Here is a 24,495-nt window from a genome sequence, read left to right on the forward strand (position 1 = left end):
GCATGGTGCTTAACAGTGCCTAAGGTCAAAGTGGGTGTGGTTAGGGGGCGGAGATGACCTTAGGCACCATGAGCCATGATTCTCTATCAAACTTAGGCATTCTGGCCTACATTACTGGCGCCTGTTTTTCTATAGCCACGATTCTGTTAAAAGCACCTATACATGACTGACAAATGAACAGCACCATTTTTGTAGCCACTGCCCTATGAAGATGCCATTTACAGAATCTGACCTTCAGTTACTTGCTTGTCCATTATTTTTCATACTCAAGTATGCCTTAGTATATATATTTTTTTCAGATATCTTGGCAGTAACAATGTCATCCTTCAATCCTCCTGATTAGAAGGGCATAGTGCTGTCAAATGCCTTTTCATTTCTTAAAATAAAACAAAAAAACAACAACAACCAAACAACCCCACCCCATAATGAAGAAATTTGGGGGACTCATTTGTTAAAGCTCTGTGCCAGTTTTGGTTTGATGCAAACTTTGATTCACTTTTGAGCAAGCATTTTTAAACTAAACTAAACCTTAGGCTTATATACTGCATCTTCTCCATAAAGATAGAGCTTGGCACGGTTATCAGAAAATTAATAAGAATACAATAGGAATAGGGATAATAAGAGGGAAGCAAAGATCACAATTTTGAAAAAAGCCAAGTTTTCAGATGTTTTTGGAATAATTGGAGAGAGCCCAGATCACGCAACTGGACAGGAAAATTATTCCAGAGTTCAGTAATTTTGAAAGGAAGAGACTTCCCTAATTTTCCAGTACAGATGACACCTTTCAGTGTAGGAAAAGATAATTTAAGTTTTTGAGTAGGACTGGTAATCTCAGATCTTGTAGAATTCCAAAATTGAGGAAGGAAGGAAAGATGCCATGCAAGATCTTAAATGTAAAGGAGGCACATTTGAAATAGACTCTAGAAATAATTGGGTGCCAATGAAGTTTTAGCAAAAGAAGAAACATGATCAAATTTACTTTTTGCAAAGATCAGCCTAGCCGCAGTATTCTGGATCAACTGAAGTCTTTGAAAGTAGTGGGATTCTTTTATACCACAGCAAAATTGGTACAAACCTTATGACCCCAAACTTTATTCTGATGGGGGGAAAAATGAGCTGTTATGATGATTGCTGCAAGTCTTTCAATTTTTATTAAATGGAAATTCAGTTTAAACATGCCTGTATCCTGTGAAGAGGTGTAGACTATTGCTTTGAATACTGGATCATGTCAGAAGACCTGCAATAAAAGTTCAAACCTCCCTTATCAAAAATAAGGACAGAACCCAATTTTCTGATAGATCATCCAAGGTTATCTTTAACAACTCATCTTCTGAACCCTCATCTACTGAATACAGTATTCCGCAAGGCTCTATCTTATCTCCATTACTTTTCAATATCTTTCTATCCCCTCTTCTGACAGTCGGTCAATCTATCGGCTTTACCACCTTTGCATATGCTGATGACGTGCAATTAATTCATCCTATTGACCTGAATTACATCGGGGATGTCGTTTCCATTAATCAAAAACTCGAAAAAATTAAATAAGAACATAAGAAGTTGCCTCTGCCGGGTCAGACCAGGGGTCCATCGCGCCCAGCAGTCCGCTCCCGCGGCGGTCCATCAGGTCCATGACCTGTAAGTGATCCTTTGTCATGGTTGGATTCAAATAAGTTATCACTCAATGTCAATAAATCGAAACTAATGATCTTTCCTTTTAAAGAGGGATTAACTTTTCAGGCCCCTCTGAAAATTGAATCGCTTTCAATTAAATTTGTATCTACTCTAAAGCTTTTGGGAGTTACCTTCGACTGCAAATTTTACTATCACAATCACATCAGTACGGTGGTTCAGAAATGTTTCCACCGTCTCAGAATGATAAGGTCTCTTGCTAAACTGCTCAATCCCTCATCGTTGAACACACTAATTCACTCTTTGGATATTTCCTGCATAGATTATTGTAATGCCCTCTATAAGGGCATTACCAAAAAGGAAATAAGACGCCTTCAGATAATACAGAATACTGCTATTAAGATCATTTACGGCGCAAAGAAGTATGACCATGTCTCTCCCCTTCTAATCAACGCTCATTGGCTGCCTGTCGAGCACAGAATTAGTTACAAAATTTTACTGTTAACCCTTACTACTCATTCCAATAGCCAACCCGAATTCATTGATAGACTCCTTATTCCATATCAACCTGCTAAATTGTACCATCTTTGAAACTAATCAATTTGCTGAGATCTAATAACTTTGTCGTCACTGTGGAATTTCCCTATGGAATTCATTGCCCAATCACTTACGAGCAGAAACCTCGATAAAGCAGTTTAAAGCAAAACTCAAAACATTTTTATTTGAGGATGCTTTTGGATAAAACTGTCCTTTTTAGGACTAAATCAGCAATAGTCCCTTTCCCCACTTATTGTTTTAACCCTTAAGTGTTCTTTATTATAATTATTGTAATTCAACCCTACTTCCCAAATTATGTGTAGTCAGTATATGTATCCTATGCTAAAAGTCTACTAACCTAGTATAGTACTGTATAATATTTTAACACCAATTTTTATTTGTGTTTTAAAAGCTTTCTTTCATTAAGGCTTTACACTGCTTAGAAATTTGAATTAGCGGTATAAAAAATGTTTTAATAAACTTGAAACTTGAATTTTATTGTACTGCTCTGCAAGTGAAAATTATTCCTTAGATTCTATGAAGGTCGCTCAGATATGAGTGTGGATCTCAGATGAATGTGCAAAATAATTAGTTACTGACTGTTGCAGTTGTTTGAGTCTTGCTGCGTCTGGATAGGTAGAACTGATGTTTCAGCCTTCACATCGGTTCTACCTACCCAGAAGCGTTGAGTCCTGGACAGCTACAACAATCATGACACTAACCACGGAAGCCTAAGAAGAACATAGTTACCGAACCATTAGCAATCAATTATTGATATCAATTGGCACTAATGAAGACTTATGCTTGGATCAGCCTACATGCTATTCGGTAACACTGTACACTTGCTATTGAGACAGACATGGGGGAAGCTACTGCTTGCCCTGGATTAGTAGCATGGAATGTTGCTACTATTTGGGTTTTTGCCAGGTGCTTGTGACCTGGATTGGCCACTGTGGAAACAGGATATTGGGCTAGATGGACCATTGGTCTGACCCAGTATGGTTTATGGTTTGTTTATTTATAATCTGCCTTTTTCAAGGTGAAGTACAACAACACACACATTAATAGTATGGCTATTCTTATGTTCTTATTTTTTAAAATTGTTTTGTGACCAACTCAAAAGGGGGTGTGGTCATGAGAATGGCATGGGTGGGTCATGGATGCTCCCAAAATTTGGATACAGTGATATGGGCATTAAGCAGAGCAGTCTAAAACGACTTCAGTTAATATAGAATACTGCAGCTAAACTCATTTTTGGGAAACAAAAGTATGATCATGTTTCCCCTTTGTTGATAAAGCTTCACTGGCTCCCAGTTCGCTTTAGGATCCAGTTTAAACGCGCATGCATAATCTTCAAGCTTCTCTATGGAATATTTGATCCTTTTGTCCCCTTATGTTGGAATACCCTTAGACTTTGCCATTTGAGAAACACACAAAGATATAAGTTAGCCTTCCCTTCCTTTAAGGGAATTAAATCTGCTGGGAAGCTCAGTCAATCTTTTGTTTTCAAGTTTGTAGAGATCTGGAATGAACTTTCTGACTCCATTAGGCTTATAGGCCAGCTGCAATTATTTCGTAAATTCCTGAAAACTGCTATGAGATGTACACCATAACAACAAAATCCAAGTAGCACCAAAAGGTTCCACAAAGGAAATTAAGCAGCAAAACAACAAAAAGATTGTGGAACAGAAGACCGGATGGACCAGTTTGTATATTAATAAGCGTCCAAATAATTTAAAAACAATCCACAAAGGGTGTATACAGTCACAAGTGACCCTCAGGATAAAGATCAAATAATATATAAAATAAAAATGACCCAACCCAGGCCGTATTTCAGCAAAATAAAAATGACTTCCTCGGGGGTCTTATAGGGTCATTGGCTGTCAAATATAAAAACATAAAAGTCACAAAAAACAAGCAACACAGCTCACGAGACTCCAATGCAGTCTGGTTTCATGAGCCTTGTGAGCTGGCTGCTTGTTTGTAGCCCCTTAACTAGGATTTTTTTTGTGACTTTTATGTTTGTATATTTAAGACAGCCAAGGACCCTATAAGACCCCTGAGGAAGTCATTTTTATTTTGCTGAAACACGGCCAATGTTGGGTCATTTTTATTGAATACATTATTTGTTTTTTCTCTTGTGGGTTTCTTGTGACTGTATACATTCTTTTGGATTGTTTTTAAGTTATTTAGGCACTTAGTAAACTACAAACTGGTACATCCAGCCTTCTATTTTTGTTGTTTTGATGAGATGCACACCAACATTTACAGCAGATTTCAGCAGGTATAAGTCCTCATGCCTAAAGTTGGATAAGTAATCTGCTCTAAGCACTTTTTTATATAGGACACTCAGCCCGGAATGCTCTTTATAGAAGAGCGTTTAGTCTAATCTAATCTAAGGCTTGGCTTTATATACCGAGTCATCATTCTAAGAAAGCTCAACTCGGTTTACAATAATTAACTTAACAAATAAAAACCATAAAGAGTAAGATTAAGTTTCGGGAAATTAATTTTCAAAGTGTTTAGCAAATAAAGTGGTTTTTAAAGATTTATGAGCCGGAACTCCTTAAAAGAAATGGAAGATCATTCCAAAGTTGAGAAAACTTAAAGATCAAAGATTGACTAAAAATCTTGACTCCTTTAATCCCTTTCTTGAAAGTGTGAATTCTTGCAAGCACCTAACTTCTCCCCCTTTTACACAAAACCGCAAAAGCAGTTTTTTAACACCGGCCAGTGCGCTGAATGCTGTGCGCTGCTATGATGCTCACAGAGTTCCTATGAGTGTCGAAGCAGCGCACAGCATTCAGCATACTGGCCGGCGCTAAAAACTGCTTTCACAATTTTGTAAAAGAGGGGGTTTGGGTGCCATTTACTGAATCTGGCCGTATGTATATCTGGAATTCTAGTACAGAATTCTAGCAATAGTGGGCAGAACTTTTATTTTTATTTATTTATTTGAAATTGTGCAGTGTACAATCTAAAATGAAAAAAGAAAGGAAATCAATAACATAATTAAAAGGATGGATTCAAGAACACCAATCAGTAATCATACACACCACCACCACCACAACAAAAACAAAACAAAACAAAACCCCTCTATTCAGAAGTCCTGTGAAACCATTCCCAGGAATGTTAAGCAAAGTCTAATTCAAAAAAGAGGGTTTTCAAGGCTTTTTTTGCTCAAATGAGCTACATTATTCCATAATTTAAGACTTAAGAAAAAGAATACTGAGTGTCTTGTGGATTCATATAGGCTCTAGAAGGTGGAGGCAAGACCAACTGATTGGCATCCAGTGAGTGAAGGGGCCTGGCTGGTGTTTAGACAGCAATCAAATTAGAATGATATAAAGGAGTACTCTGATGAAGAGTACAGTCATTCTGCATAACCAAACATAAGATCTTATGAGCCAAACATAAGATCTTAAAGTGCGTATAATACTCAAATCAGTCAGTGAAGTGATTTCAAAAGTGGGACACGGTGATCAAAAGGACCTGCATTACAAAGAAATCGAGCAGTGATATTTTACAGGGTTGTAAACGTTTCAACTCTTGAGATAAGCCCGTGCACACCGCATTGCAATAATTTAAGTGTGATATAACAAAGGCATGCAAGAGGTTATGTAAGACTGATAAGTCAAGAAACTTCTTCAAAGGACATAAGCGTTGTAATGCCAGAAAGCCTGATTTAAGTTCCTTTGAGACTTGGTCATGAAATGTAAGAGCCCTATCGAAAAAAAACACCATGAAATTTAAAAGAATCTTCCACTGTAACTGGGGAGTCAAATAGCACCGGGATAAATTTTCCTTTCTTTCTTTGAAAATTGTGGTAGTTTTGGTTGGATCAACGTAGGCCCCCTTTTACAAAGTGACGCCAGCGAGTGCCACACGGCAAATGCTCTGACTCCCATTCAGTCCCTATGGGCGTCGGAGCATTTACCTCATCTGTCTGCGTTATAGGGCTTTGTAAATTAGGCCCTTAAAAAAGTATCTAAAAACTTTATAAGCCATGCAGATTTCCTTTCCAGATGTACCGGTAGGTCTGCACTTCTGAAAAAAAATGATGTATTGTTGATCTTGAACCTTTAGTCCAGTTATTTTTGAGTAATTCTGGTGTTTGAAAATATTGTGAAAATATTACAGCAGAGGTAGAATGTTTTTCATGGAACATTGTTTTATGAAACTAATATATAAGAAACTAACATGGCCTAACTTGCTTTAATTGGTTCAATTGGTGAATTGACTGCACTGATTAAAAACCAATTAATACCCTGTAAAAAAAAAACAACCAAAAACGGAGGTACCTAACGACGCCTCCATAAATGACACCTTTCTCTCAACTATGGAGGTGCCTTACAATACTTAAGATATAATCCAAATCACTGCACTTTGTCTTTAGGATAATGCTAGACATTCATTCATTAATAAGAAAGTATCTAACTTGTTCCACTTAGAACCAAGTAGTAAAGAATGTCAGCTAGATCCTCAGATGCACCACTCCACGTTGAAACAACTTTCATAACGTTAAGCTTGATGTGCATTGTCTTCACCGGATCTACTCTAGACCACTGCTTCTGTTCACATAGAAGCAGTGGTCTAGATTATGGCGAATAACGACTAGGGACCCAGCCTTGAAAAAGCTTCCTCTAGCGAAACATGTCGGCAACAGAAAGTCCCTAAGAAAAGATACCACGAATGTTAAAAGATAAGTTTGAATACATAATTTATTATCTTTAATATAAAAGGTTCTAAATACTGTTGAAAAGCAATCCAAATAGAGTATTCATTAGAGTCGATCCGGTGAAGACAATGCATATCAAGCTTAACGTTATGAAAGTTGTTTCAACGTGGAGTGGTGCATCTGAGGATCTAGCTGACATTCTTTACTACTTGGTTCTAAGTGGAACAAGTTAGATACTTTGTTGCAATACTTAAGGTCACAGTAGGCATGACTAATGCTGGACGTGACCTTAGGCACCATTAGCAGGAACAAAAAACACTTCGTAGCTGCTATTCTCTTGAAAGACGGCATTGGTAATGTACAGTAGGCCTTTCAAAACCTGGCCTACATTTCCAGCGCCTATCTTTGCCATGGACACGACTCTGCAAAAGACATCGTTGCATGACTGACATGTGATCAATGCTGCTTTTGGAGGTGGCTTCCCAAAATGGCGCCGTTTGAAGAATCTGCCCCTTTGAGACTTATAGATGCGTACAGTCATTCTGCATAACAAACAGGTCCAAAACTTGTATTCTAATTATTCTGCTCCCTTTATGAACATCCAGCTTTGAACTAGATGAATGACTATGCCTTCCACCCACCCCACCCTATCTCATTTGCTCGTCTCAGGCTAGTGTCTCACCTCTTTTAAAAGTAAACCTGTAATTTATAAACGAAATAGACAGAATAATAGGAATAATTTACATTTTTTCTATCTAACCTGCAAAACAGCTTTTACTAGTTCAGGAGCATGGATGCAACTGTCTGTAGGCTGAAAGGCCTATTAGACTCCAACGAGAAATATTACTAGTACAGCTACATTGTCATGTCCCAACTGATTAATGTGGGAGTAACACAGGAGCCCTTACCACCTAGAAAATAGGTGTCGGTAGGGGCTCACAAACTAATGGCCACGTGCTAATGGGGAAATTATCTTGTGGCCTTTAATGGAGGGAATAATAAATGCGGCTATTTTACAGCCATGCTAAAAATAGCCTCAGTACATGGGAAGGCCCTGCACTAGTAATAAGGCTGGCCACTTTTTAGCAAAACTTACCCCCTCTTCTATTAAACTGCGCTAGCAGTTTGTAGCGCAGAGGGCTGCGCTGAATGGCCCGCACTGCTCCCGACGCTCATAAGAACTCTATGAGCGTCGGGAGCAGCGCGGCCCATTCAGCGCGGCTCACCGCGCTAAAAACTGCTAGCGCAGTTTAATAGAAGAGGCCTTTAGTCAAAGGGCCCCTAAAAGGCATCTGTATGCCATGACCCTTAAAACAGACAGCCTCTTTGTATTTAAAACCAACTAAAAATATTTGTAATTTGTAAACAAACAAAACTAATAAAAGGCATGGAAAAGTATATTAACATGATGTTGTTAGCAACATGAGTCTTAAATATTAGTACTAAGAGGAGAATTCATCAAGTGTGGCCTTCACTTGCATTAAAGGAATTAGCATGTATTAAATGCTAAAAGCTCATTCTATACCTAGGGATTTTAGCATTTAGGGCCTGAATCTATATATAGCAAGGAGCTTAGCATTATTCTATAAATGGTACAAATTCTTCAAACTTTCGAAAAATACAAGAACGAGAAGGCATTCGGAAAAGTTAAGAGGGGACAAATTCAGAACCAATGCTAGGAAGTTCTTCTGTACCCAGAGGGTGGTGGACACCTGGAATGCGCTTCCAGAGGGTGTGATAGGACAGAGTACGGTTTTGGGGTTCAAGAAGGGATTAGACAATTTCCTGAAAGAAAAGGGGATAGAAGGGTATAGATAGAGGATTACTATACAGGTCCTGGACCTGATGGGCCGCTGCGTGAGCGGGCTGCTGGCCGTGATGGACCTCTGGTCTGACCCAGCAGAGGCACTGCTTATGTTCTTATGTACACACACCTTATAGAATCACACAGCACCGGTGCACGGCAGAACTTTTAGGTGCACCCATTTAGGCCAAGGAAAACCAGGTCCAAATATCTGCGCCTAAGTTGTCTGCAGATCAGGCGCATTTTGTATCAGCGCACGTAACTTTTTGAAATGCCCACGATCTGCCCTTGCTCCTCCTCTGGCCATGCCCCCTTTTTAGAGTCGCACACTAGAACTGACGCACAACGCTTTTATCGAATGTGCCTACCAGGTTGTGTGTGTAACACCTAATTAGTGCCAATTAGTATCAATTGTGAAGTGTTAATTGCCAATTAGCACCAATTGGTCTTATTAATTAAGTTGTGCACACAGATTGGCATGTGCAATGATTTGAGTGTACATCTTAAGGTGCTATATGCAGAATTTGGGGATCAGTGCATGCTAATTTGCTTAACACGTGTTAAGGTGCATTAAGGCCATTACACTGCTTGATGAATTCCTGCCCCCCAAAGTTCCTATCACTTTTACCCTACTTTTCCTCTGATTATTTTCTTGTTCTTTTTATCAGTGTACAAGTATATTCATGCTTGGGTTACACCTAAGTGAAACATGTATAGCACTGGGAAATAGTATTGGGGAGTACTTTTATAATGAGGTGTTTAGAAAAATTATCAAAATGTGCCTACTGGATGCCTAACTTTATTGTATAAAGCAGGGGTAGGGAACTCCGGTCCTCGAGAGCCGTATTCCAGTTGGGTTTTCAGGATTTCCCCAATGAATATGCATTGAAAGCAGTGCATGCAAATAGATCTCATGCATATTCATTGGGGAAATCCTGAAAACCCGACTGGAATATGGCTCTCGAGGTTCGGAGTTCCCTACCCCGGTATAAAGGCAAGAGAGACACTTCAGGTACAAGCTCAGACTTTGAGCCCGAGGGGACAGAGAAGTATCTACCTACCTGAATGTAACTCACCTTAAACTATTACTGAAAAGGTGTGAGCCAAATCCTGATAATAATCTGATATGCCTTTCTAAAAGCTGGCCAGTAAAATAAACCCCAGTATTTCACAATTGCTCTTCACAAGTTTGCAAGTGCTTTGAGGTCGGTGGGCAACGTGTGCATACATTCTAAGGGGGATATTTTAGATAAGGTGTTTTGTTGTGAAAGGTCTCATAAAATTAACACAAAGGTTATGTGCATAGAAGCACATATAGTGACAAAAAAGCCTGTAGTTCTATACAACTTACATGCAGGCATGCTTGGAGGCAAAGTTTGGGCGGAGCACATGTGGAATCATAAAATAAGGCTGCATTGTAGCTGGGATTTCAGCATTTTTGGTGAGACAATTTTATTAGGACACCAGGATATTTATGGCCCTCATTTTTCAAGAAAAAGCAAAGAGGGACAAAAATGCCCCCACCCCCCAAGAAAATCAGTTTTGTGATATTATATTGTCCATATCGCTGCACGCTGTCTATTTATATGATGCATGGAATTACATATTGTTTCAAACATATCTTATGTAATGTTTGGAAGTCTGGAATCCTGAGTAAGGTCCAAATTGCTGAAACACAGACCGTGTTGGGTCCCCATTTACATCACTCACTATCACCTATATTTGAGAATTATTTAATAGCTACAATCAAGTCTTTATTTTTACATTATATTTGTGTTGGTTCATCAAGATACAAGTTACTGTGGATTTTTATCCCGTTTTGTTTTGTACCTATTTTTTACAAGCCCTATTCACATTTCATACATGCAGGAACCAGCATTTAAACATTTATCTTATATAAACATCTTAGGGGGGGAAGTTATCAATGATAAAGACATATTATTGTATTATTAATTCAGATTATTAGTAACTAGGGGCTCCTTTTATGAAGGCGCGTTAGGACCTGAATGTGTGGAATAGCGCGTGCTAAAATGCCGCGCAAGCTAGCCACTACTGCCTCCTCTTGAGCAGGTGGTAGTTTTTCAGCTAGCGCGTGCTAATCTGGTGCGTGCACTAAAAACGCTAGCGCTCCTTCGTAAAAGGAGTCCTAGGTCTCATTGCATAAAATAACATGAGTTATGGTAAAATAAAAGATGAAAAAAAAACCCCACAAAGGACTTTCAAGTCCAGGCAAACAAACTAAATTTATTGAACCCAACAGAGGATGTGATTCGGCAAAATTGCCTGCGTCAGGTGTCAATCATTAGGTAAATACTAAAATGCCTTAAGGTTGCCAAATTTTACATTAATCCACAACAAAACCTCTTTGTAGCCAACGCCACAGTCACATCAAAACTTAACGTATGTGTGTGCAAATGGCAAGGGGGCAATGGTCTGGGTATGTTTTGAGAAAAGCCTTACAGGACTTCCATCCTCTACGGAGATCTCAAGTTGGGTTATCATTTGATGTTATGATTCAAAAAAATCTCTTGTAGCTGCTACGATACTTGAAAGATCCCGAAAACAGCAACAAATGCCAAAAAAACGAGCGAGCATAAACTTCCACGTGCACTGGATTGCCCTTAATAGACTCGTGAAACTCAAAACAATAATAATTAAAGCATATAATAATAATCGTGATGAAGGCGTGATAGGTCCTCAGTGTGACAAAGCAAACATAAGGGGTGGTAAACATCATCCCAGCATTTGAATGAATGTTTGAAGTGGTAAGCCTACTTGAACCCGCACACCATTATAGGACCGTCTCATGTGCTAACAGTGAATTTGAGTGCACAAATGTGCAAAAAAATAATAAAAAAACACAGTGCTAATGAGGACAAGTAGTGGCACAATCACCATCCAAAATTCAAACAGTGTTCAAACACGATGTGGAGTTGGGAAGTAAGGTCAGTGCTGGACAGACTTCTACAGTTTTTGTCCCGAAAACGGCAAAAAGACAGAATGGAATCATGAATGCAAAATATATTGTAATCATAGCATATGGTATGTTGGGCAGACTGGATGGACCATGGAAGTCCATATCTACCATCATCTAATATGTTACAATGTATGCAACTATATTACTGTTTAAACTTTTAATTTAATCTAATTCTCATCCTAAGGAATTATATGTACAAATTGGAAGCACACAATGAAAACATGGTTGTTCTTTTTTGCTCCAGATCAGTTTGTGTTTCGTTTGGTTTGTCTTTTTGGAGCTCAGAATCTCATTGATTCATTCATATGTTTTGAAGTCAATATGGGAAGCCTTTGTTGGACTCTGAAATTTAGTTAATTAACTTTTGGGTCAATTGAATCCATGGGTAAATTTTGCAAAAAAGGGTTTATTTGAATTCTCATTCTTAGAAGCTTTGGTTATTCCCAGTCATAGGGCTACAAGTAAAATGAAAAAAACACATTGTCCCAAAGGTACTCCTAAAAATACACAGGGTCTGAATCGCTCCCTGCAGACTCTCCCCTGTTGTAGACCTCAGATTCCTGGTGAGCCAGAGGCCCGCTCACTTTTTCCAAGTTCAAACCTAGTGCTCATAATAGCACAATCTGCTCTCTGTTGGAGCTCCACCCCTTTAGGCTAGGGGTACCCCTCACTCAAACTCTCCGACTGCTTACATCCCAAAGTCTCAACTCACTCCCTTAAGTCCCAGACAGTTGGGGGGCAGGAACAATCTCCGCTTGCTCCTCTCCCGTGGGGCCTTCTGTGGTTATGATGTCTTCTAACTCCTAGTAGTAAATACCACAAAACTTCGCAATAAAAATAATAAAACAACATGAAAGGGAATGAATCATTTTAAGTTCATTTGGGACCCATGTCCATTCATTTCATTTGAAATATAACAGAACTGAAAATGGACTCATTCATCGCATTAACCCATTCATCTCGGAATGAATGCAGATCCCTAGTTTAAAAGTAAAATGCACATTTCTTTATTAATTTCATTCAGGAGTTTTGCAAAATGAGAGAAAACCCTCTGAAAATAATGCAAGTCCTTGTATAGTTGTGTCTAACATTTATAATCTTTCTCAATTTTTTTAAACATGCCTACATGTTTCTTAGTATGGAGTACTCAGCATTTTAATGTCACTTGGGTACTGTCCAACATGTTTATTAAAGTAGATGATAAGCATTGTTAAATATGGATAAACAGGAAGAAAATGTGTGTTCAATGTAATAAGCCTATAGTACATGGTTCAGGTGGTAACATTACAGGTTACTGCATTACAATAGAAGAAAGTATGGGTGGTGCAGTGGTTAAAGCTACAGCCTCAGCACCCTGAGGATGTGGGTTCAAACCCACACTACTCCTTGTGACCCTGGGCAAGTCACTTAATCCCCCCCTGCCCCAGGTACATTAGATAGATTGTGAGCCTGCCAGGACAGACAGGGAAAAATGCATGAGTGCCTGAATAAATTCATATAAACCATTCTGAGCTCCCTTGGGAGAGCAGTATAGAAAATTGAATAAATAAATAAAGTAAAGCACTACTTGGCTGGAAATTTGACTAAAGGTTATTGAACTCATCCAAGCATTTGAACAGGGGCAGCTAATAGGATTCCATCATGTCAATAAAATCTATCATTGGAGCATCACACATTTGCTTTCAAGACAAATAGAAACAAAATCTCCTCAAGACACAGAGCATTCCACAATGGCATGTTCTCTGAGTCAAATCCACAGGCAAGATAAATTAGCAAAGCGAAAAGTTTTGCAAATGCTCCAAAACCAGCTCCAGGCTTTCAGGAGCTTTGCTGCAGGGCTTTTCCTTATGTGTAAGCTCATTTCAAAATTTCCCAAAATAGCAGGTGAAAAGTCAAATTAAGATTGTTAGTTTGCATCAGAGATTTTATCTATTTAAAAAAGGGATGTGGTATATTGCAAAATAATTTAGAATTAACGTACCACCTTATACAGAATAACTATTGTTAAGTTCCATGTTTGAAAATACCTTTTATATTTGCCTTGTGGGTGGTTTTGATTTAGAATGTTAGATCAGAAATTTTGAGTTCTTTATGGGTTAGTTAAAATCTCAAAATCCCTCTCTTAGAAATGGTAGAATAAAGTGAATCTGGACATTTTCCACCTCTGCGCTTTTTTTCATCCTAAAACTTGTTTGCAGAGAGGCAATTGAATTTAAAAAGTATGTGCACCTTCTATGCACCTCTTTTTTTCATGCATACTTGTTGCAGTTGTATTATCTAAGAAACCGTTTAAAAAAAGAAGAATGGCCCCCATATACTGAAAGAATGTGGCAACCCCCCCCAACTGTTATTTTTTTCCCTTTGTATACAGGGACCCCAGAATTAGATAACAGTGGGCTGTCTAATTTCTGCGTACAGTAGTCTCATACAAACACTTGTGACTGATTCTGCTGCCACCAGATTCATTTGGGCGAATTACAGTCCATCGTTCACTACTATTTCCTCCCATTCAAACAAATAGCTTACAAACATGAAAGAATGCATTCCTTTTCAAAGGTACCAACTCTGCTTTGAAATCAAAACTTCAGTGCTAGCCAATCAGTGGGTATTAAATGATGACGGAAGCCTAGCTAAATTCTGCTGTAGCTGCCGCGTTTTACAAAAATAAAAGCACAATGAAAACAATGGATTCAAATTAAATTTCATTTTCTAATAGCAAGAGTGGGCTATGCAGTGGGCATATCAGATGGCTGCTTTTGCTGCACGGTCTCTGGTTCATGACTCTCACTGGTACTGGCAATTAATATCCCATCTAGGACCTGAAGTGGCAGGCTTTTATCCCTCAGTTTAAAGGTCATATTATCTTTTAGAACTGGGTCACATCAATTGTAAATGTCTTAAATCCTCTTTTCAGCTCCAGTATTTAGATACAGAGCTCTACAGAGATTTGCATGTTTTCAATGTCTGAGATGCTGTGAGCAGGCTGTGAAGTAACCTCTTTACATTCCAGCAGAAAATACTGTCATATAGGCCTTTGTCAAGGCATGCATCTCCTCATACAAGTTGATGAAATCATGCTAAACAGCTTTTGACATCCAGTCTCTGATCATACCTAAAACTAGAGAATGACATGGGGACGCATTTTTCCCTGTACCCGCAGGAATTCAATTTTTCCGTCCCGTCCCCGCAAGTTTTGTCGCTGTCCCTGTCCCATTCCTGAAAACTCTGCCTTAACAGCATAAGCCGCAAACACTTATGATTTTAAAGTGTTTGAGGCTTGTACAGATGAGGACAGAGCTTGCAGGAACGGGACAGGAAAAGAACTCTCCGGGACGGGAAAATGAGCTTTCGCGGGGACGGGGAAAAATTGGTCCCTGTGTCATTCTCTACCTAAAACTATAGGTGTCTGCATTAAACCTCAAATTTATTTTATACACTTGCCGATGAACTATGCCAAATCTCTGGTTTTGCTCAATCACACAAGTCTTAAGAATAAGGCCATATTATTATGCAAGAGCACTTGCTAGAAAAGCAGACCACACTTTCTGTTAAAGGAATAGACAACACAATTGCATTGGACACTATTGTTTTCATGTACGTCACATAGGGCTCCTTTTACGAAGGCGCGTTGGGCCTTAGCGCGTGGAATAGCGTGCGCTAAAATGCCGTGTGTGCTAGCTGCTATTGCCTCCTCTTGAGCAGGCGGTAGTTTTTCGGCTAGCACGCGTTAATCAGGTGCATGCGCTAAAAATGCTGGCGCACCTTCGTAAAAGGAGCCCAAAGCATAATATATACCAAAGGCATGCGCAAGCCTGAGTGTAACTCTCTCCAGTGATACCGAGACCAGGCCTGTGTTGTTGCGACACACAGCACAGCCTTTCAGCCCTGAGAAAGGAGCAAAAGCTATTGCATCAATCAAGAAGCTCATTTCGATCAGATCTCTTGCCAAGACAGAGGGCGTTTACTTGGCAGCGGGGGTGTTTTGATGAGCTCTACCTTACTGAACGAGAAACAGTGGTCCTTCTACGGTTTGCTCTGTTTACTGTCAAAACAAGACCTGTTGATCGGTGTGCCCCACTGCTTGTTCTCAAGGGTGAGCTGTTCATAAGGTCCTTATCTTGAAAACCAGCACTCCAGAAGTTATCGTGTACACAAGAAAAACAGAGCCAGCCACTCAGGCTAAAGACATTTAAACTCTTCCAAGTTCTTAACTGATGTTCACGATATTACAAACAAACAGAGAAATAGGATCACATCAATTTGAAGGATGCTTCAGATTTGAGACAATAGTAAATTATAGATTGGTGGAACATTTGTGATTTTTGTATTATCTTCTCCCTCTCCACGTAAGGATTTTCTCTCTGCGACAAGCACAAGAATACTACTGAGAACCAGTCTGTCCTATCATCATACCACATTTTTTCTGAACAAAAGGAACAATCTCTGAGAACAGAACACCTTTCACTTCTCTAAATCTATGACATTCTCAGCTCTATAGAACAGTCGATCTGTCACATCATAATCACTACGTCAATAACGGCCCGAGAGATCTTTGACTATGATTTAAAAGCTAAGATGTTTAGCATCTAACCATTGCTTTTTTGTTGTTGTTTTGTTTTCAGATGTAGACATGACAAAACACAGACACAAATAAAGGCTGGTTTCTTTGAGCTGTCTTCATCGACAAATACTTTTAACTTGCGAAACGTCTTGAAAGAGCTGAGTGCTGGATGCTCACAAGAGTTTCTGAAATGAATGCTGTGCCTCAATTAGTTCTAAAAGGGATCAGAGAAATGAAATCGTTGGCATAGCTCTACACAGCGGTAACGTGCTCAGAAGAATTTCCTCAGGAGGCTCTGAAAAAGTCAGTATATGACATTAAGCCCACTTACCACTAAGATGAACAGAGCAGTCAGTATTCGGTAAGGGAGAGGGTCCATTCTCTCTCCCTTCTCTCTCCTGTCAGATGCAAAACCCCACTGCTGCAAGTAGTCCTATGCCCTTCCGTGACTATTATGATCTTAGAAAAAAAAGACACTTAGATGTTCATACACCCAGGTTTTGAAGGTGCCTCCCTTACTCTGAGGGATGCACTAAAGATGCTCTATAACAGAGTCAGTCTCCCCACCCAAAACTCTTGGGCTGGACTCACCTGAAACACCTGAGAGCGTCATTCTTGCTTCCAGGTAAAAACTTGGAGACACGCCTTGATAGTTGTTGCAATGAAACCTTTCCTTGGATTCTAAAGAGAACATTTTGCAGACTGAAGGCAAGTCTCACTGGGAAAGCACCATGGAAATTACTCACAGCACCAGAAATAATTATAGTGTTCTTTACATATAGTATGAACAGCACATTTTTAAATCACTTTTACAGATAAAAGCAAAAGATATTTTTTTAAAATTGAGCTGGGCAAAATAATTGCAATCTGGGTTAATGACCATAAGCTCCACCTCTCATTCAGGTATTTTTTTTCTCTGACAATTTCCCCCTCTCTCTCTCTGCTTAATCTCCCGGTATTCAATTCTCTCTAAAAACTATAAATCCAACCACTAAACCTGTTGTACTACTTATATGTCTAGTTACTCCGCACTGTGTATGTTCATTTGTAAACCGTTCTGAGCTATTGGGAGGACGGGATAAAAATCTAAATAAATAAATAAATAAAATAAATAAAAACAAGGAGGGTTTATTGAATCACAATTGTTAATTGTGACAACTTAATACATATATTATTTTAAAAATACTATAAAATCCTCAATATGAGTTCATGTGATCACAGTCTGATCGTATGGCTAGATGATCTCTGCCCACCTGGAAAGAAGCTAATTGCAGATACATTTTGTAATAATGACTGCAGATCCTTATTTGACAGCTCCCAGCCATATTTGTAGAGCGCAATTTAATGAATTCATAGCCTGGATGAAGCTGGAGAGGTCTTTGGGACTGATATTCTTTCTGCAGTTGGGTTGCCAGCTAACTTCCACAGTCAGTGGTGAGCCCAGATATTCAGTGTCTGGCCATTTCTAGTGACCAGCATTGAATATTTGGTCTAATTTTGACCAGCTTAAACTTAGGGCCTCTTTTATCAAGCTGCGCTAGAGGTTTTTAGTGCAAGCTGGCATGGTAAATGCTCCAATGCTCATAGAATTCCTATGAGTGTCAGAGCACTTACCTCATCAGCCCCCGCTAAAAAATTCTAGTGCAGCTTGATAAAAGGGGGGGGGGGGGGGAGTGGAAGGAGGGTTAGCTGGCTAAGTCTATTTTAAGCACTAGCTGGCTAAGTTATAGCAGACAAAGATAGACCAACTATTTGCATGGCCTGATTGGCTATGAAACTTGACTGATCAGCGCTTAAAATCGGTGGCTATTGTGCGATATAGCTGGCTAAGTTTTAGCTAAGTACTAATATTCAGCATAGATAGCTGGCTTTCTCATGATGAATATTAGCAGTTAGCCAGCCAAACGCTAACTGGCCAGGAGTCATACCTGGCTGGTTACATAGTGCTGAATATCAGGTGGTTTGACTTTAATCTACCTTGGGTTTCTTTTAGAAGGCCGCACTGAGCTCTATAATTATGGAGAGGATGCTGTATATAAACTTAAGATTTAGTTTAGTTTAGTATAGAAGGCCTTTGGATTCAGTCTACTATGGTGGAATGAAAAGACCACACTAGTTTCTTTAAAGACGGTGCATGGGGTCAAAAAGGAGACATCCACATGAAAAATGCAATCCCATAGACTAAAGCATAAAGGCTGGGTGCTCAACAGTTGAGCACCCAGCTGTTATCTGGAGTGACGCAGCCAGAAATGCAGCGTCAGTACTGAACCCTTGAGAAAGCCTAGAGAAAGGCGAAACGGGTCCTGCCGGGCTTTAAAATTTGCATCTATTTAAGATGTTTTATTTCTTTGCTGGGTGGAGGACTATTTATTAAGAATATGAGAGAAAGGAACCACCATCGAAAGTATTTTAAAGAAAGAAGCAATAAAGAATATATTTGATTATTATAGAGTGTGAATAACCTTCAGGAAAGAATTGAAAACTATGCTATTCAAGAAATTTGTCAATTGATCTAACTAAACCTTCCCGACTCCCCAGATCCTAATGCATTTTCCAACTATCAACCCTGTAATCTCCCTGGGAATGCCCAGACCAATTCTTTTGTAAACCGCTTAGAACTGAAAGGTATTGGCGGAATAGAAGACACCAATGTAATGTAATGTAATGATGGAAACGTGAAACTTGTAAGTCTTGGATGAGAAATTTATTACTATTTGTCCAAGCTGATTTCTGATATTCTCAACCATCCTTTCTTAACACTTTATGCTTCAGTCTATGGGATTGCATTTTTCCTGTGGAATGATAAGACCCCATTGTAAATAAAATTATTCTGGATTACAGTCATAACCCATAAATTACTGGGAAGTAGGGGGAGAGAGGGTGACGATTCATTCCTGGTCTTTTTGCTATGTACAATGGAAAGTTAGAGGCTTTGCAAAAGAGCTCAGCATAAAGGATGACACCACCTGACAGTTGCACGTGATCATTTGCTAGGTCCAAGAATCTTGACAGAACTTGTATTATTAGACAGACTTCCCTTACTTTGAACCTCATCCCCCAAACAGGATAATCTGTACCCTATGCATCACTTAAATTCCTTATGTAACTTTGTAATTTTTATAATTCTTTAATTTTGTAGTCACATTGCCATGCAAAAAAAGCTGCATTTCCATGCGATGTTCTAAGAGTAATATTAAGTGATGGTGCATTGTAATGCTATGACTGTAAAACTCCCGTACCGAACTGTTCTGAGCTTTTTGGGGAGGATGTGATATAAAACCAAATACATAAATGAAGGGAAAGAGGATGGGATTTGATACGAGAACTGCCTTTCTGTGGTTATAATCAAAGTGGTTTACATATTATAGACAGATACTTTTATACCTGAGGTCTTGGAGAGTACAGAATGACACGGGGACAAATTTTTCCCCATTCCCATGGGAACTCATTTTGTATGAAGTAATTAAAAAAGGTATATATATTGTGGCAGGCAAAAGGGGTCAAGCCCTAAGACATACAGTATGCAAGTCAGTGACAACCCTGCCACTGGTTGCAATTCTAGCATTGCAAACCTTGATCACACAGAGGCAGTTCCTATAAACCTAGAAAGGGCAGGAGCAGAGATTTATTTGCCTTTGAATAAGCAAAGCAGAGTGCAACAGGCAGGGAAAGGTTTCACACCCTTTTACAAAGCTGCAACAGACAGTGGGAGAGGGTTGCAAAGTTCTTACAGAGTAACATCAGACCTCAGGGAACAATTGACCTGGCAGCCAATCAGGAAGCTGAGTGGCTCAGTTCAGTGGGTTAAACAGCAGCAGGAGGCCACCTCAGAGTTCACCTCGGAGCTCACCTCAGAGACCAACACCAGGAAGAAACAACTGGGAAAGATACTGGAGACACATTGAGCCAGACTTGGGACCAGACCTACCTTGGCTGGGGTCATGACAGGAGGATTCTGCTAGGCAAGTGGGGACTCCTATATGCCTCAAGGCTTATCAGGCTGATGGCAGTGATAAGGTAGCCAGCTCTCGGCTAGAAATGGCAGTTAATGAGAGCAGCTTTGATTGCCAAGCTCAGGAAGAATATACAAGCAAAGATATTGAAATGTCTGCTAAAGTCTCAGAGCTTGAGAATGTGAATAACATTGCAGAAAATCAGAGAAAGGAATGTACTGTATGTTGGTTTAACCGACAGATCACACTCACACTTAATCAGAGATCAATAGACACAGAAGCCAAATAATAAGAGTGAGTAAAAAAAGGACGGAGAAAAACGGGCCTCATCCACGTTTGGCTGGGACTATACAGTACCCTAAGCCTCATGTTTCATCACTGGTCTGAAAAAAACTCCGTACATATATATAGAAATCTTCTTACACTCAGTTTTTCGTAAATAGTTTTCACAAAAATCTTCTTCTTCCGTTGAATATATTGTGTGAATCAGTGATCAAATCTGTGTAAAACAAATTAAAATAGCTACAGCTACAGGTATGAAATGCATTTCAAATTAACGCATGTAATGCTTGTGAAGGAAATAGCAAAACTTATCTTTTAGGAGCGCTTCCACTTAGGCATATGTTTCTTATCTAATGTCTCAAATAGTGGAACTCGTTCCCTGGAACTCTTATTATTTGGCTTCTGTGTCTATTGATGTCTGATTAAGTGTGAGTGTGGTCTGTCAGTTAAACCAACATACAGTACGTTCCTTTCTCTGATTTTCCATATCTATACGACTGTACCCCCTCTTAGTAGTTATAAAATAACATTGCAGAACCAGAATGTGAAATGGTTTGAGAGGAAATATACCCCTTTACCTAGAGTTTACTGTGAAGTCAAAGGTAAATGCTAAACGTTTCTCTGCATGTTTGTGAAGGTGGGGGCAGGGCACTTCCCTGATTTCCTAGCTCAGTTCTTCCAATGAAACTAGTGTTCTCGTGGACAATAAGAATTGTACTAACCTTTAGAGGCCATTTGGAGAGAGGCCTAAGACTCCAGTTGGCCTAGAATGCAGGAAGGGGAAGGCCCACCATTTTATGGAGGCAGGCCTGCTGGCAGGAGGGACTGCGCATCTCTCTTGCTGGCCATTAGAGAAAGGTACAGAGTGTTCAGGGGGGTGGCAGGGGGATCTTGGGGAGTGTTCAGGGATGATGGGGCCAGCGGCAGGAGGGAGTGGGCATCCCTCCTGTCCAGAGATGTCTCCTTTATGCCAGTAATTAGTGGTTTATCTGATTTTTTTTTTTCAAATAATTCGCTAATAGGTGTCCACTTTTGTTTTTTTCGCATAGTAGTTTGCAGCTTTAACGAAAACCGATTGGGCAGATGCCTTACTTAATATGGAGTTATGTTTAAATCTTAATTTGTGAGGCTTCGTTAGAAGAGAAATATTTGAGATGTCATTTTGATGTAGACCTTCTAATCGTTTAATGTCATCTTCTACGTTACAGCACTCTTTTTTCCTCTTCTTATTTGTTTTAGCTGAAAATGTCATAATGACCCCTCGTATACATGCTTTAAATGCATCCCAGGTATTTGACCAGTTGGTGTCTTCAGGTAAATTGAAAGTGAAAAATTCTTGAATAGAAGAATTTATATGGTCAATGAACCCGGTTCGTTCAGAAGAGCAGAGTTGAATTTCCTTTTCCTATTCATATTTTAAGAGGAGATGTCTTTCAACGAAATAGTTATTGCCTCATGATCTGATATTAAAATTTCCTTTATATTAGAGTGATGGCACCATTTTTCTTTTCTACAGCACCTGAATAAAAATTGTGTGGGGAGTGGGGGTGGGGAAGGAAAGGGTAGGCTTTCAGTTTAGCTGAATTGTTTCGATAAGATGATATTTTGTGTTCTTTTGTTGAGTCATTAAAACCTTTCTTAACAAATCACAGTGGATTAAGTCCTCAATGTCCAAACGCAAACTGAGAAACAGGACTTACTATATTAATTGTCATCAATATAGATCGTTGTATGCAAATAAGCTCTCAGATGCCTGTGCTGATTATTCAAAGAATTTAAATCAGCTGTTGCAGGAATGAGGTATCTTTAATTGAGCTGAGAGCAAAATTTTTTAAAGTGTTGCGTGCCTAGTACCAAATAATAATAAAGTGCTCTATCAAATACTTAATATTAAAAAACAACCTAGCAGCATGAAAACCAACACCTAACTTTTACTTATATGCTGGTGTAACTTTTGCTCCTTATTATTTGTTGCAACTTACAACCCTTCGTTGCGGCTTGCAACCCTATGGGCCCCATTTCGCCAACTCTGCAGCTTTTTCAGGGGTCTGAAAGTTAAACTGCAAACATAACAATACATTATGGTATATCCTACTCATTTAAATATTCAACAATTAACATAATGAACCCACAGTTATTCACTATGCAGCCTTGCTAGGTTATAATGCAAAAAATGGCGCTGGCGACTAACAAATGCCACGCATGCGCTTTAATACTCTCTGTTGGTAATATCACTAATACAATAGCGCATGCTCATAAACATCTCTTTTGCTTAAATCTAAGCTAAGACTGGTGATTATGAAAACTAACTAAAGTGAAAATCAAAAAATTCTAAAGATTAAAAATTATTATTATTAAACATTAAAAGAATGAACACCAATCTACTGATACATTTAACCCCCTTGATCTTAAAATGCCCAATTTGAAGATCCAACGGGATTCACGTTGCTGTAATTTACGCCTTCTGTCCCCTCCTCTTACATGTGAAGCTTTCTTATCAATGCAGAAACATTTCAAGTCTAAAAATCGATGTTGCATCTCCATACAATGTTCTACTAAGGGAGCATTGTGTTTTCTACACTTTAGACTAGATTTATGTTCTGCCATTCTTGTCTTAAACGGTCGCGTTGATATACCCACATACCATTTATTGCATGGGCGAATTATCACATACACTATGTGGTCTGATGTGCAGGTCAAAAAATGTCTGATGTAATATTTTCTCCCATCTACTGGATTAACAAATTCTCTTTGGGATATTGTAATTTGACAAATGCTGCATTTAACACACTTGTAAAATCTTTGTGGTAGCACCCGAATTTGCTTTTCAACATTGCTCAGTGTAGGAGACAAAATATCCTTAAGATTTCTACTGCGTGTAAAAGCTATCAGTAAATCTGAATTGTTAAAGGTAGAATTCGTTTGTATGATTTTCCAATTTTCTTTCAATATCTTTGCTATTTCATTACCTTGTGCTGAATAATAAAGCACACAGGTAAAACTATCGTTCAGTTTATTCTCATCAGATCAAACTTTTTTCTGTAGCAGCCAATCTCTCTGATAGTATTTTGCATGTTTAAAAGCTTTCTTTAAAACATTTTTGGGGTAACCCCGTTGTTCTAATCTCTTCATCAAGGCTTTAGAATGTTTCTTAAAGCTGTTATTAGTTGAACAATTTCTCTTGAGGCGCAAAAACTGTGAAAACGGAAGGTTCATCCTGAGGCTTGCAGGATGACAACTACGGAAGTCCAAAAACGTATTACGGTCTGTAGGCTTGGTATGAATATCAAATCAAAATGTTCATCTTGTTGAATGATTAATAAATCCAAATAAACCAATTGTTTTTTTAAAAAATTCATTGTAAAAGTTATATTGATATCAAAGCTATTAAGTCAAACTAAAAACCTGGGTAGATCTTCCTTGTTTCCCTTCCATAATACTAGCACATCGTCAATGTACCGGAACCATCTGTACACCCAAGTGCTAAAAAGTGAATGCTTGATCCAGCTAGCCTCAAAATCCGCCATATATAAATTCGCTATAGAAGGGGCGAACTTCGCCCCCATTGCTACTCCTTTTAGCTGTCTGTAGAATCTATTGTTGTAAAGAAAAAAGTTCTCCTTCATTGATAACCTTGCCAAGTGTGCTAAAAAAGATGTGGGTATGGTATATGGTCTTTCTCTCATGTCGAAAACTTTATTAATAGTTGTTAAGGCCTCATCCTGGGGGATTGATGTGAACAATGAAGTGACGTCCAAAGAAACCAAAATAAAAGGAAAACTATCACTCCGAATATCATTTAATTGGACCATCACGTCTCTTAAGTCTTGTACATATGACTCAATTTTTAATACCTCATGTTTTAAGAATTCATCTACAAACATGGAGAGAGGTTCTAATAATGAACCTCTCGATGACATTATTGGTCTACCTGGAGGATTATTTAGGCTTTTATGTATCTTAGGTAATACATAAAAAGCTGGTGTTACTGGAGTTTTCCTATTCAAAAATTTATGATCTTTCAATGTTAAAAAAAATCTTTTGTTAATCCCTGGTTTGTTATTTTCAAAATCT

General features: G+C 38.8%; 1 protein-coding gene across 1 annotated transcript in view; it reads right to left on the minus strand.

The window, feature by feature from the left end:
- LOC117355966 (desmoglein-4-like) overlaps window positions 1-16,695 on the minus strand; it is a 91,862-nt gene extending 75,167 nt beyond the window's left edge. Inside the window, exon 1 of the mRNA XM_033935160.1 lies at window positions 16,518-16,695. Within this exon, the coding sequence (XP_033791051.1) occupies window positions 16,518-16,565 (48 nt within the window). The 5' untranslated portion in view covers window positions 16,566-16,695. The remainder of the gene's footprint in view (window positions 1-16,517) is intronic.
- Between the last annotated feature and the right edge of the window lie 7,800 nt (window positions 16,696-24,495).

The sequence above is a fragment of the Geotrypetes seraphini genome, chromosome 2, assembly GCF_902459505.1.
Source record: "Geotrypetes seraphini chromosome 2, aGeoSer1.1, whole genome shotgun sequence".
In the NCBI taxonomy this organism is placed as follows: Eukaryota; Metazoa; Chordata; class Amphibia; order Gymnophiona; family Dermophiidae; genus Geotrypetes; species Geotrypetes seraphini.